Below are 17917 nucleotides of genomic sequence, written 5' to 3'. Positions count from 1 at the left end.
GGGTCACTTATTGGGCCTTTGGTCGAACCGAAGCCCAATAAATAAATAATAATAATTTTATTTTTTATACGCCCACAATTAGGCCCCAAATATTTCCAAAATATTTCGAATATTTTGAAAATATTTCGCACGGGGAATCCGAACTGTCTCGAAAATTTGTAGGGAAGTTGGCGAAATTTTTTGGCAAGCTTCGTATGATGGCGCGCTCTTGTTGATGATTGAACATGCCACACTCTAGTCACATTTGACAAAGTCCGAGTCGAAGAGAAACGAGTGAATAGGAAACCTTAACCCGCAAGACTCTAGCCAAATCTCGTATATACAATAGAAACCCTTTACAATGGTATCGGCAGTGGCTCTGGGAGGGGAAAAAAGGAGTCGTATCGCCTCGAGAGGTATTAAGGAGAAGTTTCTCGGGCCGATGCTCTAATGGGGAAATTTCTCGGGCCAAGACCCTAATAAGTTTAAAAGATAGAGCGAAGTATGGGACTTTATAACCCCCACGTCTTCGTATCTAAAGTGTACACTGAAATTGGTACGACTACCCTATGGGCAGCCCGAACTAAAAGTTGATAAAATCAAGAGAGAAATATCAAGTCATCAATTAGTTTTAAAATACTAATAACTGGTTCATGCATTGCATTACTCTTTTTATTTTGTGAGCTTTATATTATTCTCGCTGAGCGTAAGCTCATCTCTTCGAAAAAAAATATGCGTCTGTGTTGTAGGTAAACAACTTGCAAAGAACTGAGTAAGGCGGACTAGGCGTCGATAGCGAGAGGATTTGGTCATGGTTTCCATTCACGAAATAAGTCTTTCGCTACGAGTTATTAAGAAATAAAGTTTAAAGTTTTGTTTTCATTATTTAGAAATAAGTCTTCCGCTACGAGTTTTTAAGAAATAATTTTTAAAGGTTTTATTTTCATTTACGTCGAAGTTTCAGAGTTTTATATTTTCGTTGAGATTTAGATTATGGATTATGTTTTAGTATTTTTGCCGTTATGTTTAGTTTTAAATTCGTATTTTCAATTTTGGTTAAGTACTTCTCATGAAGTGTTCAATATGCAATCTTCATATTTTTCTTAAATGCTTGTTTCTTTTTAAGATCTTTAAAATTTTAGTTCACCTTGATTCGTGGTTTTTTTTATTTTTAAATTCCTCCTAGTTTTCTAAAGAATTTTCTAAAGTTTAAAAAAGTAAGATAAGTAAGAAGGTTCGAAAAGTCGGGTCGTCACACCGAAATTCTAATTTACGGAGAAAAGAAAAGAGGATATTGAAGCCTTCTTTACCTGGCCGAGATCATCGAGAAAGACGGGCCCAATCTTCCTTTATTCTTGTAATTTCACGTTGAAATTCCCAAGAACAACAACCGAGAAAGATAAGGGAAGTAAACCCTAAAATCCTTATCGGAAATTTGAAAAAAAAACGAGGACGACGAAGCAAGGGTCGGAGAAGAAAACCTACCTCAAACCTTCGACTGTTTTTTTTCTTTCTTCTACGAAGAATCTCACGGCCTCTCGTCCTCTATTTTTCCCTTGGATTCGTGATTTCATGGTTCGCGAGGTTTCATTTTTTGTTCTTCTTTTCTCTTTTTTTCGGCGTTGTTCTGGATAGAGAGATCGAGAGGAAGAAGTGAAGAAGAGAGAGAGAGAGAGAGAGAGAGAGAGAGAGAGAGAGAGAGAGGTTCGGCATTTATATGAGGATGAGAGCTCACTAAAATCTCATTTAAGTCCTCGTATTTTAGTCGATGACTTATTTCTGGCCCAATTTTATTTTTCTCTTACAAATAGGTCCTTAAAAATTGTTACACTTAGGTCATAGTCATATAATTACTTATTTAAATCCATAATCGAATGGATTGTAATTATATGATTTAAACAAAGAATTTTCTCATTTGATTTCGATTAATTAATATATTTAAGGTGTCTCGAAATTAATTCTCATTTTTTTAGAATTTATCTATGAAATTAATTTCCGGAATGTCGCCTCTAAAATCATTTCTTATTCGAGACAAACTCGATAAATCCTTCACTCGTTCCGAGATTTCCCATTACCTTTACGTATTTTAAATTAATTCGATAAACTTGTTGGACCATAATTCACTCGAGAAATTATTTGCAACAATGGAAGCTCGTTTATTAACTTCAAATTACAAGTCGAGTGATATAAAAGTTTATACTTTACACCTAGGGTAAGTCACTTAAGCAATGACTTAAGGTCCCAAATTTATGTGTGGAAATAAGGCTAAAAAAGCCTCATTTTTTTTTTGGAAAAATAAGCTATTATACCTAATTTTTCTTAATATATAGTTAAAAAGCCCTAATTTTTTTTACTCTTAGTTAAGGTCGCATATTAGCTTGGGCCGGTCCTGCAGGCAGGAGTGCTTTGATATAATCTATGACAATAAGTGTGGAAGCAAAGTATCAAAGAATGAGGGAGAGACATGCAGTTACGGGAGAATAAACAAGATGGTGTTAAGTTAAAGAAAAAACGCTTGTAGCCGGAGTCGTCTTCTTCTCTTGGCGTAGGGAGCAAACCTGCTTTTTCTTTTGAATTTGGAATTTTTTTTTCTGAGCTCCGTTTCTTTGTACGTATATGTTTCTCAGACTGGTCAAGAAGCACTTCGAGAATAAAATGGGTTTGCCAAAAAAAGGGGATATTTTAGTCTGTTTTATTTGTTTTATGAATTGAAACATAATAAAATTAATTGTAAAAGAAAATGAGTAAATTAGGAAAATAGTCAACGTGTGTTAAATTTTAGGTAAATAGATACTTTCAGACGTAAATCTTAGATGAATAGCCAACGTTTGGTATATAAAAGTGTTTATTTACTTAAAATTTACGTCTGAAAATAACATATTTAACAAATGTTGACTATGTCAAACGTTTAAGTCACTTATTATCTGTCTTTTTTTTATAATGGTCTATATGCGCAAAAACAGACTCCAAGAGAAGGTTACTTGTGCAAAAAAAAATCTTTTTTTTCATTTAAAAGTCTTTCCGAAAAGACCCTACTCGAACAGAAGAAAAATCACTATAAATATACAACCACACCACATGTATTGCTTTCATTCCGAACGTATGAAAATCTGCCTTGTTCACGTTCTGCTGTGTTCAAGGTTTGTATTTTGTGTATAATTTATTTTTTTCGTTCATTTGCATTCAAAGGTAGTACTTGTTCTTTCACGAATTGAGGTTTCTTCGATGTCCGATTTTTCCAATCTCGGTATGTGGAGACCCTATTTACCCATTCAAATTTCAGTTCCAACTAAAAAAATATTAGGACTTTTGATTTTTTACTCATATTATGTAGCACGCATTTTTATGATCAAACCGATTCGTGTACGCTTAAATCATAGATTAGGGTCAAGAATGAAGGGAATGTATGAGATTTCTAGGGTTTTTATTCTCCTGAATTGGCTTCCTTTGATGGAATTCGCTTTTTTTATTGGATTTTATTTGACTTTCTCATTCCGAAGTCAGCTAGATCCACATATATATATATATATATATATATATATATATATATATAATTGTTGGGATTAGAGAAGCCGAGCTTTGTTTAAAGTGTTTTTCATTGGTTTGCTGTGTTGTGGCAGTGTGTTGTGATGGACGAGAATAACCAGAGGCCTTTACAAGTTGGAGAACCACCGGCCATGGATGACACCGTAGATTGGAGGACACAGTTTCAGCCTGATTACAGGAAGCAGATCGTCAACAAGATGTGAGTTTTGTTTTGAACTGAGTTTTCTAGAAAGTTAACATTTAATCGCTCTGCAATGATTTATAATTTACATTTTGTTTTTCATAAATTGGCTTTGGTCATTATGTCGTAGGAGATCTTAAAGAATGCTAAAAAAAGAGAGAGAAAAAGAAGATGCATATCAATAATTATCCTGTAGATCTCCCTTTGTGCGTTGTGAAAGTTACAATTTTTTTTTTTTGTTTATAACAAAGATTATCCAGCAACTTATCTGACGATGTGTTTACTTTAAAGCGCGGATACATTAAAGAAGTGTAAACGATTCTCTCGTCCAGAGGGATATCACGAACTCCATAAAGCTGCTGAAGAGTACGAGGAAATGATCTACACGAAAGCCACAAGCCAGGTACTTTTTCTACACAAAAAAGTTGATGCAAATATTATTATGCTTTGTTTCATATAAATATGTATGTAGTGATCATTGGGTTTTGATTCTTCCAGTGGGATTATGTGTGGAACATTTCAAGTACTGTGGTTAGGGTACAGAAGTCTCAAAACACAATGACCAACCAAGTTGGCATTAGTAACCGACTACCGGATCAAGGTCTAGAGACTAGGCCTCCTAAAAGTAACCGACTACCGGATCAAGGTAAAACATTTAACTGTTTGTGTGGTACAATGCTATGAGTTCCTCTTTTTTTTTTTTTTACTTTCCTGCCTTTTAACAACATGGAGAGTGTCTGAGCTCGTATTTATAGGCTGTGTTTTTGTCTTACCTAACTAAACTCTCTCTTATATTTGTGACCTCGTGTAATAGAATTATAAATACTGCCTTAATTTTTGATATGTTTTTGCATAGGATCTCCGGGAATGCAGCCCCAAATAGACAATCAGCCTCAGTCACTCGGAATGCCTTTGCCGCCAAATCAGACCCAAAGCTGCCAACAGTTATCGACTCAAAATATTCAGAATTCGGTCGGAGTTCAGAACTCTTCAAGCTTATCGTCTGGGAGTTCAGAGCTCTTCAAGAACTTCAGAGATCTTCAACCATTTTCGAGCGGAGAGGATTGGCAAGAGGAGGTATATCAGAAGGTAATATACTATATGCTTTTCATGACCCTGAGCTCACACAACAGGGCACATGTTGATAGTGGCTTTGATAGAATCCATGTTATTAAGTGTGGAAATAACGAAGAACGAGTGAGAGTCATGCAGTAACGAGAGGACAAGATAGGGTTCATTAAATTATAAAAAATGATGCAATGCCGTTGAATGTATTGACTGTTGTGCGAGTACAACTTCTGGAAAATAAAGTTGACGAGTTTAGATACTTTGTTTGCAGATCGAATGTAAGGAGGATCAACATCGTCGTGGCAGCTCTTGCAGCGAGCCTTCCCAATCTCCCATAACACAATGCACATGACATGAATCATGGTCAGAACAAGTTAATATTTAACATTACCCGCCTTCCAAATAATGTACAAATTCGGGATAGTTAATTCCTTGGAAACATGGTGTGCAATACCGCTCAAAAAAAGTTCAAGACTCTCTCTCTCATAACACTAAATTTACCATTTCATATCTATAGTCACCAATGTGTGAAGCACGTCCTACATCCTAGTATATATATTTATATATATATATATATATAGAGAGAGAGAGAGAAAGAGGGAGAGAGATGATTACTTACTATTTCTCCACCCATGGCTGTGAGCTTTGCATTTCTGGTGTTATTTCCTCGTCTTCTTCTTCTTCTTCTCTCGAATCTCAATTTCGCGGCTATATGTTATTGGGGCTTTTTTTTCCCGCTTTTATTACCAAGTCCTGCTACTAGAAACGACAGCAAGACGAGTCGTCGTTTCTTGGATAAATGGCACTGTATTATGTTATGCCCAGTTCCAAGTTTTCTGCAAAATTAATGCTACTTTTTAACATTAAACTGTATGAAAGTATAGAGTATTAGTATGAGAATAATGAGAATGGGACATAAAAATCTGTTGAAATCTAGCTCGTCAGTCCGCTTCCCCTGACCTTCACCTCGCTAAACGTGGTCATGGGGAAGAGAAATTTAAGAGAATTCTATTCTCTTCTCTTTCTTTATGGGGAAGAGAAATTTCCCTTCTCTTTAAATGTGGAAAGAGAATTTCTCTTCTCTTTGCATTTAAGGGAAGAGAAAAAACCCCAAAATATATTCTCCTCTCTCTCTTCTCCTCCAAACCGCAGGATTCTTTTTTTTTTTTTTAAAAAAATCTGAGCCATTGGATTTATGACCGTTGGAGATCCAATGGCTCAGATTTTTTGACCGTTTCAGCCCAAATATTACCGTTTTATATCCGTTGGAACCCCAAAAAATTTAAAAAAATTCATTTTTAATCCCCTCATTTCTTTCTCTATAAATACACCCATATATCTCCAATCTTTTTTCACAAAACACTCTCTAATTCTCTCATTCTTCTACATCTCTCTCAAAATTCATTTCCCATAGTTATATATTTTATCATATAGTAATAATTTTATTATACACTTCAATGTCCCGTAAATCGTCTAACTCATCCCGATCCCATCATCCGCCTCCTTTACCCCAAAACACACCTCCCACAATTCCTCCACCACCCCAACATTCCCCGACCATCCAATTTGCTCAAAATTGGTTAGGATTAAACCAATTTCCTAATTTTGAAAACACCGAGTTTGACCCGACTCCATTACATTCATCTTCTTACCAACCTCCATCATTCAACATAACCCAATACGAAACCGAGTTAAACCCAAATCCCCCTTATGTTCAACCACCTAATCAAATCCAATTTCAAGTCCAAAATTCCCAACAAGCCCAACTACCACAAGAGGATGATGATGAAACCCAAGATCCTTATATAGTATATCGACAATATGAAAGTGAACATATTAACCCCGAGGAGGAGGAGGAGGAGGAGGCCAATGAGGAGGAAGACGATGAGGAGGAGACCGAAGAGGTGCAACCACATCATCCTCCAATCCAAATACCACAACCAATACAACAAGAGCAAAGGCCCCGAAAGAAAAGAAAGGCTCGATCCCACGTGTGGCAATTTTTCGAGCAAATGGGAGAAGGCTCTACCCGTCGAGGAAAATGTCTAACATGTGGAAATGTCATCAAAGCTCAAAATGGCGTGCAAGGAACTTCTTGTCTAAAACACCACTACAAGAAGTGTTCCTCGATTGGTTCTTCAAGTAATGTAAGTACTCACGATCCCTTAGAACATAGGACACATTTAGTTGAGTACATCATTTCCACGAACCAATCATTTAGTCATGTTGAGGATGAAGGTTTTATTAAATATGTTAGTTATTTGGTACCTGGTATTCAAATTATTTCTAGATCAACATTGAGGCGTGACGTACTCAAATATTTTTTGGAAGAAAAGGAAAAAATGAAAGCCATTTTATCTTCTGGAACGTTTAGTGTAGCCTTGACCTCTGATATATGGACGGGTAAATCTAGGATGGATTTTATGAGTGTGGTGGTTCATAACATAGACGAACAATGGAACCTTAACAAAAGGATTATAGCCTTTAGGAGAATAGAAGGAAAGCACACCGCGAATAACATATTAGAGATTATATTAGGTGTTAGTCAAGAGTGGGAACTTAGTGTTAGAATTATTTCCGTGACCCTAGATAATGCCACTAGCAATGATTCCATAATTAGAGGATTACAAACCAAAATACTTTGTGAGGAAAACCTTATGCACCAAAGATGTGCCACACACATCATTAACCTTATAGTTCAAAGTGGGGCACGAGCTTTTCATTATGGGATTAAGAGAATTAGACATGCTATAAGTTGGATCAATAGTTCAACCCCAAGGGTAGATGAACTTAAGAGGAGATTTTTACTTCATGGACTACATGAAAGAACCTTTCATGTAGACAATAAAATTCGTTGGAACTCCACATACTTGATGTTAACAAATTTCTTATCCGAGGGTTATTATGAGGTTATTGTAGCTTTTTACAATTCAAGTTTGAGTTAAGGTGAAGGTGCACTAAGCGAGGAAGATATTAACATGGCTAAAGTTTTTGTTACTTTTCTCAAACTTTTTTATGACCAAACTTGTTGTTTATCTGCTGTTTATAAACCTACTTCTCATTTAGCAATTCATAGTCTTTGTGCAATTGCTCAACATTTTAAAACCAATATGGACTATGTAATTTTTCAAGATTGTATTTCCTCTATGAGAGACAAATTTTTAAAATATTGGGGTAAAGGCAAAATTCCTTACTTGTATGGGTATGCTTGTATTTTAGACCCTCGTATTCAACTGGATGGTTTTAAAATGTTTTTAAATTTTTTACAAGATATGTTCATCGGGGAAGATTATATTACACATGATCACAATAGGATCGTGGAGGGTTTTTATGATCTTTTCAGGGTCTATCAAGAACGAGTTGCACCGCCCCCCGAACCTAGCCCACCACGAAATGCAAGGCAAGAAGAAGAGTATATGTTCTTGTATGTTCACCGACACTTTCGTGGAGTTGATGAATCTCCACAATCGTCTCCAAGAGGGAGAGGAGGGAGAGGATCTCCACAACCGTCTCGACCGATATACGACGAAATATCAAGATACACTACTCATCTTCACGTTGAGTACTCGAACACCAAACTTGACCTCTTGGATTGGTGGAGGCAACACGAAGGAATGCTTCCCATTTTAGCAAGTATGGCTCGTGATATTCTGACGATTCCTGTTTCAACCGTTTCCTCTGAATCCGCATTTAGTAGTTCGGGGCGTATTATTGATGATATTCGTTGTAGTTTATCACCCGAGATGGTCGAGGCTTTAACGGTGGGCAAAGATTGGATTCTACATAGTCGACGAGCACAAGAGACATTTCGCGAAATTGAAATCATTGATGATTTTGATACTCGATTCTCAAACATAAACCTTACCAACCCTTAGTATTTTATTTGTAATTTCCTTTTAATTTTGCTTTGCATTTTTTTTTTTGCTTTGTAATATCTTGTGTAACCACGGTTTTCCTCCGCCATAAGCGAGGGTTATTAATAAAAACACCACGTTTCCCTTAAAAAAATATTTACATACAATTAAATAGAACAACACATTTAGTCATATGAAATAATTACACACACATAAAAATGTCTTTGCTTTTTAGTCCATTCAATTAAAAACACTACAAATAAAATACCATTAAATTTAAATCAAAATTAATTGTTAAGAGAAGAGAATTCTCTTTTAAGGGAAGAGAATTTCTCTTCCCTTTTAGTAGAGAATTCCCTAAAATAAGGGAAGAGAATTTCTCTTTCCTTATTTTGGGGAATTCTCTAACAAAGGAGAAGAGAACACAAGTTCCTTCCTTTTGGCACCGTTTACACCTCGCTAGCCCGTCACCTCGCGAGCTCCTACCTCGCCAAAACTTCACCTCGTCACGCCGTCACTTCTCCTTTCTCCTGACAAGCGTGTCTCGGGAACCCACACTTCTTGGAACTCACCTCACTTGAGAAAAGTGTTGCATTTATTTTTCATTCTATTTTTTATGTTTTGTTCTCTGTGTAATATTTATTATTCTCTATTTCCTATAAGTAGTTATTACACTTATTTATTACACTAATCATGTATCTAGTCTAGTCTAATGTATCCATCATATGTATAAATAGGTGATACGATTTTCATATCAATAATAAGAAAGAATAACATTCAAAGTCTCGGAACACTCTCTCTCACTTCCGACTTTTTTCTCTTTATTTCTTCATAGTATCAGAGCCCAAAAATTCAATCATCATGAACTCCTTCAAAAACTCATCCGCTCTCAACACCACTTCGACCACCTCACAGACCTCGCTCACTCAACCTCACTCTGAATCATTCTCTCAACATATCACGAGCCACAAACTCAATGGCAAAAACTTCCTACAGTGGCCTCAATCCGTGCTCATGTTCATATCGGGACGAGGTAAAAGATGACTATCTCACAGGCGTGGTTACATCTCCGAAGATCGAAGACCCTACATTTAAGAATTGGAAGGCAAAAAACAACATGGTGATGTCTTGGCTCATAAACTCTATGCATCCCGGAATCGGAGAAACCTTCCTCCTTTACTTAATGGCAGTGGAAATCTGGCAAGCAGCTAGAGAAATCTTCTCCAACTCAAAAGATGTGTCCGAGCTGTTTGAGACTGCGAACACTCTCCACGACCTATGTCAAGGAGAGATGTCTGTCACTCAGTTCTTCAGCGCATTCACGCATCTATGGCAGAAGATCGACATCTACGAACATCACCTCTGAACCTGCCTCGAAGACTCAAAACTCAACCGCATGATAGTGGAGACCAAACGTGCGTTTAAACTATTATCCGGACTCAACAAAGACCTCGACGAGGTCAGAGATCGGATACTCAGTACAAAACCACTATCATCTCTCCGTGAAGCATTCTCCGCGGTCATACACGAGGAAAGTAGGAGGAAACTCATGCTTGGAGTTATCTAATCGAGCTCAATTCCGGGCTCATTCTCAGACTCGTCTGCCCTCACCACACATGGAGATGAAGCACTTGCAGCTCACGTCCGAATTGCAAATGGATCCTTTACTGCTATTGCTGGACTCGGTGATATAAGTGTTTCACCACCTCTTACCCTATCTAAAGTTCTTCATGTTCATAATTTAGCTTGCAATCTCATTTCTATCAGTAAGTTAACTCGTGATCTAAATTTCCAAATAATCTTCTACCCTTCACATTGTCATTTTCAGGAACTGGACTCGGGGAGGATGATTGGCAGTGCTAGGGAATGTGAAGGGTTCTACATCTTGGAAGAGGGGATGCACTTGAATAAAGAAGGTCAAGAGAGTTCTTGTCTACAAATTTTTAACAATTCTTGTAATAAGGAGATTTATCTTTTGCATTTCCGTCTAGGTCATCCTAGTTTTCATTATATGAACAAGTTGTTTCCTGATTTGTTTACTAATAAAAATCCCTCTTCTTTTCAATGTGAAATATGTGCTTTAGCGAAACATCATAAAAATTCTTATCCGTCACGACCCTACAAGGCAAAAAACCCTTTGCGCTCATTCATAGCGATATTTGGGGTTCGTCTAGGGTAACAACAAATTCTGGAAAAAGGTGGTTCGTCACTTTAATAGGCATATTCTTGAAGTCACCCGAGCAATAATGTTTTCAACAAAATACAAAATTATCTTTTGGGTGATAGTGTTCTTCATGCTACTTATTTAATAAATAGAATGCCTTCAAAAGTTTTAAAATTTCAAACACCTATTGATATTCTTCAAAACGATTTTCCAAAATCTCGTGTGTTTAACTCTATGCCATTAAAAATCTTCGGGTGTACTGTTTTCATAAGAAATCCGGAGAGAACTGCTAGTAAGTTAGATCCAAAAGGAAAAAAATGCATTTTTGTAGGAATACTCAAAGAGGCTATAAATGTTTTGATCCCATTTCTCGAAAAATGTTTATCACGATGGATACTGAATTTTTTGAGTCAAAACCATATTTTGCGTCTCATCTTCAGGGGGAGAATAATTTAGAAGATGAATCATGCTTTAAAGATGAATCATGCTTTGATAAAAAAAAATTCGGAAAATAGATAGAATGAAATATTTTTGGAAACCAGACAAAGTGAAAATCTGGAAAATATTCTTGAGTCTAATGAACCGAATGAAATTCAGGAAATAAATGAGCAAATCAATGAAAATCTCGAAAATAATATTGAGCTATTTGATGAAATATCCGAAAATTAGCCAAGTATAAATGATGAATCTCAAATAGAAATGTAGAATAATCGGGCAAGTTCTCTATTTGACAAGACCTATAAGAGGAAGTTTCCAAATCAAGATGTAGAGCCGGTCACAATACCTACCTATCAAGATTCAGAACCGGCGCCAGATCTTGAAAATGGTAAGGAAATTCTTGACTCTGACCTTCCTATCGCACTCAGAAAAGAAAAAAGAACTTGTGCAAAATACCCTACCTCTGCCTACATTTCATATTCTAACCTATCCACTTCATACACTGCCTTTATCACAAATATGTCATCTGTGGTTGGTCCAGGTAGTATTCAGGAAGCTCTGTCTCAACCTGAGTGGAATAAGGCTGTGCACGAGGAGATGGAAGCTCTTGAGAAGAATCAGACGTGGTCAATTCAAGAATTGCTTAAAGGAAAACCCATTGTTGGCTGCAAATGGGTTTTCACTCCGAAGTTCAAATCTGACGGCACTCTTGAACGATACAAAGCAAGGCTCATAGCAAAGGGATTCATACATACTTTCGGGATTGATTACACCGAAACATTTGCCCCAGTGGCTAAACTCAATACTGTGAGAATCTTGATTTCTATTGCTGTTAACCTTGACTGGACTCTCGGGCAATTCGATGTGAAGAATGCTTTCCTTAACGGGAAACTAGAAGAAGAGGTGTATATGCAGCCTCCTCCCGGGTTTGAGGACAGATTCGAGTCAAGAATATGCAAGCTAGAGAAGGCACTATACGAACTCAAGTAATCACCTCGAGCATGGTTTGAGCGGTTCACTCAGTTCGTCAAGGGACAAGACTACTGCCAAACTCATTCTCATCGTCTACATAGACGATATCATTCTCACTGGAGATCATCATGAGGAGTTGGAAGACTTGAAGGAGAAGATGGCAAGGGAATTTGAAGTTAAGGATCTAGGAGAATTGTGCTATTTCCTCGGCATGGAAATTGCAAGATCCAAGCAAGGTATCGTAGTTTCACAAAGAAAATATGTCTTGGATTTGCTTACAGATACCGGGATGAGTGCTTGCAAACCGGCCGATACTCCTATTGATCCGAATCAAAAGCTTGGGATGATCGTAGAAGGGACTCCAGTCAATGTAGAGCAATACCAGCGATTGGTTGGTAGGCTGATTTACTTGGCACACACTAGGCCCGATATTGCCTTTGCTGTGAGTCTTGTCAGTCAGTTTATGCACCATCCATATGAAGAACATCTCGAGGCTGCATATCGGATCCTTAAATACTTGAAGAGCTGCCCTGGCAAAGGATTGTTCTTCAAGAAATCAGACATCAGGACAGTTGAGGCTTTCACAGACGCTGATTGGGCCGGTCCAGGTGACAGAAAGTCTACTTCGGGTTACTATACCTATGTGTATGGGAATCTAGTGACATGGAGGAGCAAGAAGTAGAGCGTCGTGTCAAGGAATAACGCGGAAGCAGAGTTCAGATCGATGGCAAATCGAATATGTGAGTTGTTATGGATTAAGAGAGTTCTAGAAGACCTAAAGAAGGAGGCAAATCTGCCTCTAAAGCTGTTTTGCGACAACAAGGCAGCTATTAGTATTTCTCAGAATCCGGTTCAACATGACCGAACAAAGCACATCGAGATTGACAGACTCTTCATCAAAGAAAAGCTTGACAATGGAATAAATTGCACTCATTTTGTTACTACTAAGGAGCAAACTGCGGATATTTTCACTAAAGGATTGTTTAGGCCTGTTTTTGAATTTCTTGTAAGCAAGTTGGGCATGATTGATATTTATGCGCCAACTTGAGGGGGGGTGTAGAAAATAAAAAATTAACTATGTAATATTCTGTAATTAATACTGTAATACTCGAAGATTAGAATTAGTATAGTGTTAGTTAGTTTCCTATTTTAGTTCCTATATTTTCTCTTTATTTTAGGATCTTTTGTATCTATATATTTCGGCCTTCAAGGCTAAGATCAATAAGAATTTTCATTCTCTGAAACTCACAAACAGCTTTATATATGTGTTAAAAAATAAGATTATATTACATAGTATTGTTTAAAGAGTTACCATAATGCAATATTCTGCATAATCTAAATTCAAAATAACTCTCATACGTAAATTATATACTTGGGTGGATAAAAATATTGACTTTTATGTACAAATTTTAACTATTTCACAATTGTAGTAGCTCTATTTCTAAATTTTGAAAGGATTTTTCCAGAATCGTTTGAAAATTCATCGACATTGATGTCAATAAAAAGGCAACAATGTCAATAAATCTTCAACGCTTTTTCAAAAAAAATTCAGAAATTTGTTAAAATTTTTCCAGAATACTCAGAATCGTTCTATCATTGTTGTTTCAACGAAAAAATGCTAGTAGAACGAAAAATATTTTCATGAAAACCTCTAAACCCTAAAGTGAAGAAAGTGAACAAAAATGCATGAAAATGAGAACAAACCTTGCACTTTTCATTTTTCGGCCGCTAGAAAACATTAAAGCTTTCTCAACTACGCACGAGGGAGAGAAACATGAGAGATATAATAGACATGAGAAGAACAGGATAGTGAGAGATAGAAGATAAAAAAAGTAAATATAAAATCAATAAAAATAATAATAAAAAATAAAAGGATTTTGGGTTAAGGGTATTTTTGTACTAAAAAATACAAGGTTGTCATAGATTTGGATTAACTTAGATTTTGGTCCAAAACTAGCGTGTACATCATAGAATAAAAATAAAATATTTGTAACTACCTAGGCCACTTTAAACATGTGATTTTTGATTTAGCCTATGTTTGACAATTTTTAGAGATATAGCAAAGTGGTTTATGTGGCAATAATTAAGGTCTGATTTGCCCTTATTTATTGACAAATTCGTCACTTTTGCTCTCCTATTTTTTTTCAAATAATTTTGTTTTGCATCAAAACTTCAAAAATTCGTATATTTCTCATACGAACTCGAAATTTAGTGATTTCAGATCCTAAAAATTTGTGGCATCGAGATCTGCAAAAATAGACTCATTGTGTTTGATGAAAAATTATATTTATGTCGATAATTTAAAAAAAAATCAGTTATTTCCATATTTAAGGTAATCACGTGATTTTTCTATATCTATGGTATTAAACTTGATTTTTCATCAAACACAATGGATCTATTTTTGAAGATCTCGGTGTCACAAATCCGTAGGATTTGGAATCACTCAATCTCGAGTTCATATGAGATATATATGATTTTTTGAAGTTTTTATAAAAAAAAATGTAGGAAAAAATAGGAGAGAGAAAACGACGAATTTGTTAATAAATAAGGGCAAATCATACCTTAATTATTACAACATAAGCAACTTGACTATATCCCTAAAAATTGTCAAACATAGGCTAAAAACAAATTTCATAGTTTTATTTTGGCTATTTTGCTACACTGCTCTAAAAATAATTTCTAAGTTAATTAAATTTACTGTTCAGTTATGTTCAATTAATTTAATTAACTTAAAATTTAATTTAATTAACTTAGGCTAGTAGACTATTAATATGTTTATAAAAAATACTTAATTGATTTTTTATAATAAAAAAGATTTAATTTTTATTTCTTAAAATTAATCAAGAATCAATTGTATCATTTTTAGAAAAAATGACTAATTAACGTTTTTAATAATAAAAATGTTTTTAATAAAGTCATTAATGCTTGATTATAATATTAAGTAATTATTTTTTTGTTATAAAATGATATTATTAATGCTAATTAAGTTTAATAAAAGAAATTACTAAATCGTGTTTATTACGAGGCTGCCACGTGTATTTTTGTCAAACTTAACGATTGACTTTGTTTAATAGCGCAATAGAAATTCAACATTATAGATTTGATATTTTTCCAACAAAGAAAAAAAATGCATTTAAATGTATGTATATGAAAATATTAAATATTTATGCCGGCATTTTTTAAAAAAGAAAACGAAAAAGACTAGATTGCCCCTTATTTTTTTAGTTATGGGCTTCTATACCTATTTTGAGTTTCTTTCCGATTATGCCCCAATAAACAATGACATTAATAGTTACCAACAGTTTTACTGAACGAGATACTATGTCTATTATAAGAATAAATCCCATTTTTACCTCCTGGACTGGAACTTCGGTTACATTTCGCCCCATCTACTTGAAAATGTTGCATTGAGAATCTCTTAACTAATGGCGTTATTACACATTGCAATCTGAGCTCTGCTCTTATTCACCGACATCCCGTTATAGTACTCGTGAGCTCTATCCTTTTCGAGCGCAAGTGCGTGAGCGAGGTCGAGCCTGAGACCGTCGTTAATGACAGCCTTGTATCTCAACACCAAGTCATGACTGTTTCTGATTATGGCCGCTGCAACTTCTCGGGCTTTATACAAAAGTTGGTCTGGAACTTCTCGGGCTTTCTGATTATGACTGTTTCTGCACATAGTGGCGTCGCTGTCAACGACACTTTGCGCACTTTGTTGGCTCCGATTGTACGCGACAACTTCTGAGACAGACCCCACGACGGAAATATCCAAAATCTGGCGTGAGTGTCGACGAATTTGGCTCCTTTGGTCGCGACGACGATGTCACAGGCGAGAGCGATCTCGAACCCCGCCGTGACGGCGAAGCCTCCGATCGCTCCGACGATCGGTTTCTGACACCGCTCCATCTGCGCCACCAGATCGACCTCGAGATCCTTCATGTCTCCCTTGAAAACGTCCTCCGCCGCCGTGAGATCAACGCCGGAGCAGAAGGCGCAACCAGAGCCGGAGAGAATCACCACGCGGACCGAATCGTCATGGTCCAGAGCCTTGAAGCCATGAGGGAGGTCTTTCATCATCGCTCTGGTCAGCAAGTTGAGCGACTTAGGGGCGACTGATTGTGACGAAGGCGATCCCGTTGGGTTCGATCTTCACGAGGATCAGATTTTGGTCCGCCATTGTTAGGGTTTCGAAGCTCCAAAAGCCCCAAATTTGAAATAAGAAAACCCTAATTTTCGAAGGAAAAACAGGGATTTCCATGGGTTTTACCTAGCTGAATCATCGAAGATATCAGGCGAAAATCACATCCTCCGTCCTGGATTCACGGCGAAGCTTTGATGAACAATCAAAATCGAACTGATATAATAATAATTTGATAAATAATTCTAAATATTAAAAGTATTTAGAATAACCAAAAATACTATTATACCCTTTAAAATCATGCCACGTCATCAAAACGTGATAACTTAACTTCCAAATACTGACGGAAGTTGAGCCTTGTAACACGTATCTGAGTTTTGAGTTGAGTTTTGTAACATTTTCGAGTCCAGGGGGTAACGAAAGTACGAGTCCAAGGGGTAAAAATGAGATTTATTCTAATTATTTTTATGTTTAAAACACTTGCTCATAGACTAAAACAAAAAAAAATTATCAAACACATCTTAAATTTTAAATTATTATTGAAAAAATATTAAGTTTTAACAATAACATATATCGTAACTAGATGTGTCGAGTGAAGTAACTATATATAAGTTTATAAGTAACGACGTATCGAGCTTACTGAACAAAAAAAGTTATAAGTGTTAACAGTACCAAAGCTTTTAGCTAAAAATATATGTCGAAGTTACTAAAGTTTTGATAGTCACTAGAACAAATAGATGCATCCAATGCGATGATTGTCACACCGAATGCCCCAAAAGTCGCACCTAATAGTTTATTAGGGGCGACTTGGGGAGAGCGCATCGAGGCTGCTGACGTAGCTGAACCAGAGCCCCGTGCTTCTTTGAAGAGGGCTTCGATATCGGCGCCTCCTGACGAGCGTTCCGAACCCAAGAGGGTGAACTCGACGGTGGAGCTGGAGGCGATAGAGGCTCGAGGGGATTGCTTCCGCCATCTCAAGGGATCCCCACTGTCCTGGTGGAAGGGCGTGGTGTCGAATTGCCTTCTTCCAGGCGGGGGTTACCGACGCTCAGAGGGTCAATTTTTTTTTTTATTCTGTCGTAAGCGTAGGTTTAGTTTTAACCCTTGCTCTTTGTCGTCGCAGGTGTACGCGAGGGCCGTGCGGAGCGACGGGATTTTGCACGACTTCATCCGGCGCTTGGGGGCATCCCAGGAGGAGCTTGCTCGGACGAAGGCTAAGTTGGCTCAGGTCGAGCGAGGTTCGCACCCGGAGGCGGAGACCGAGACACTTCGAGACCAGCTTCGTGAGGTTAAGGTGGAACTTGAGATGTATGCACAAAGGAAATATACAATCTTGCACACGAGCAACCTCACAGAGACCAATACCTTATAGAAACTGCGTCCCAATCCATGAAGTAGTTCTCGAAACAATCGCGAAATCTTGACTAATTTGCAAAATATTAAATTTCAAATAAAGAAATTGCTCAACTGCACAATAAAACGTGATTTTAATTTTTAATTTGGCTACAATTTTATCTAAGATACTTACCTCCTCCGTCCCTATCTTGCCCTTATCCATTCACTGACGCCACTTCGAA

General features: G+C 36.8%; 1 protein-coding gene and 1 pseudogene across 1 annotated transcript; one reads left to right on the top strand and one right to left on the bottom strand.

The window, feature by feature from the left end:
• Window positions 1–3017: 3017 nt before the first annotated feature.
• LOC149391673 (mediator of RNA polymerase II transcription subunit 15a-like) lies at window positions 3018–5694 on the top strand. Its single transcript, XM_089620536.1, has 6 exons — window positions 3018–3119; window positions 3600–3724; window positions 3998–4109; window positions 4205–4352; window positions 4563–4795; window positions 5046–5694. The coding sequence occupies exons 2-6, from the start codon at window positions 3609–3611 to the stop codon at window positions 5124–5126; spliced, it is 690 nt and encodes a 229-aa protein (XP_089476662.1). The 5' UTR covers window positions 3018–3119; window positions 3600–3608; the 3' UTR covers window positions 5127–5694.
• A 9926-nt stretch (window positions 5695–15620) lies between these two features.
• LOC149391672 (putative enoyl-CoA hydratase 1, peroxisomal pseudogene) lies at window positions 15621–16456 on the bottom strand (annotated as a pseudogene).
• Window positions 16457–17917: the final 1461 nt, after the last annotated feature.

Source organism: Urtica dioica, chromosome 7 (assembly GCF_054948205.1).
Source record: "Urtica dioica subsp. dioica isolate 48M chromosome 7, U.dioica_male_clone48M_v1_H2, whole genome shotgun sequence".
In the NCBI taxonomy this organism is placed as follows: Eukaryota; Viridiplantae; Streptophyta; class Magnoliopsida; order Rosales; family Urticaceae; genus Urtica; species Urtica dioica.
The sequence above is the reverse complement of the archived record's forward strand: the minus strand, read 5'-3'. Positions and strand labels throughout refer to the sequence as shown.

Excerpts from the sequence above, each read along its gene's own strand:
- LOC149391673 (XM_089620536.1), top strand. The coding sequence starts at position 3,609 with ATGGACGAGAATAACCAGAGGCCTTTACAAGTTGGAGAACCACCGGCC. Across the intron at positions 4,110-4,204 it reads ACACGAAAGCCACAAGCCAG|TGGGATTATGTGTGGAACAT; the intron begins GTACTTTTTCTA and ends TGATTCTTCCAG. Across the intron at positions 4,796-5,045 it reads AAGAGGAGGTATATCAGAAG|ATCGAATGTAAGGAGGATCA; the intron begins GTAATATACTAT and ends CTTTGTTTGCAG.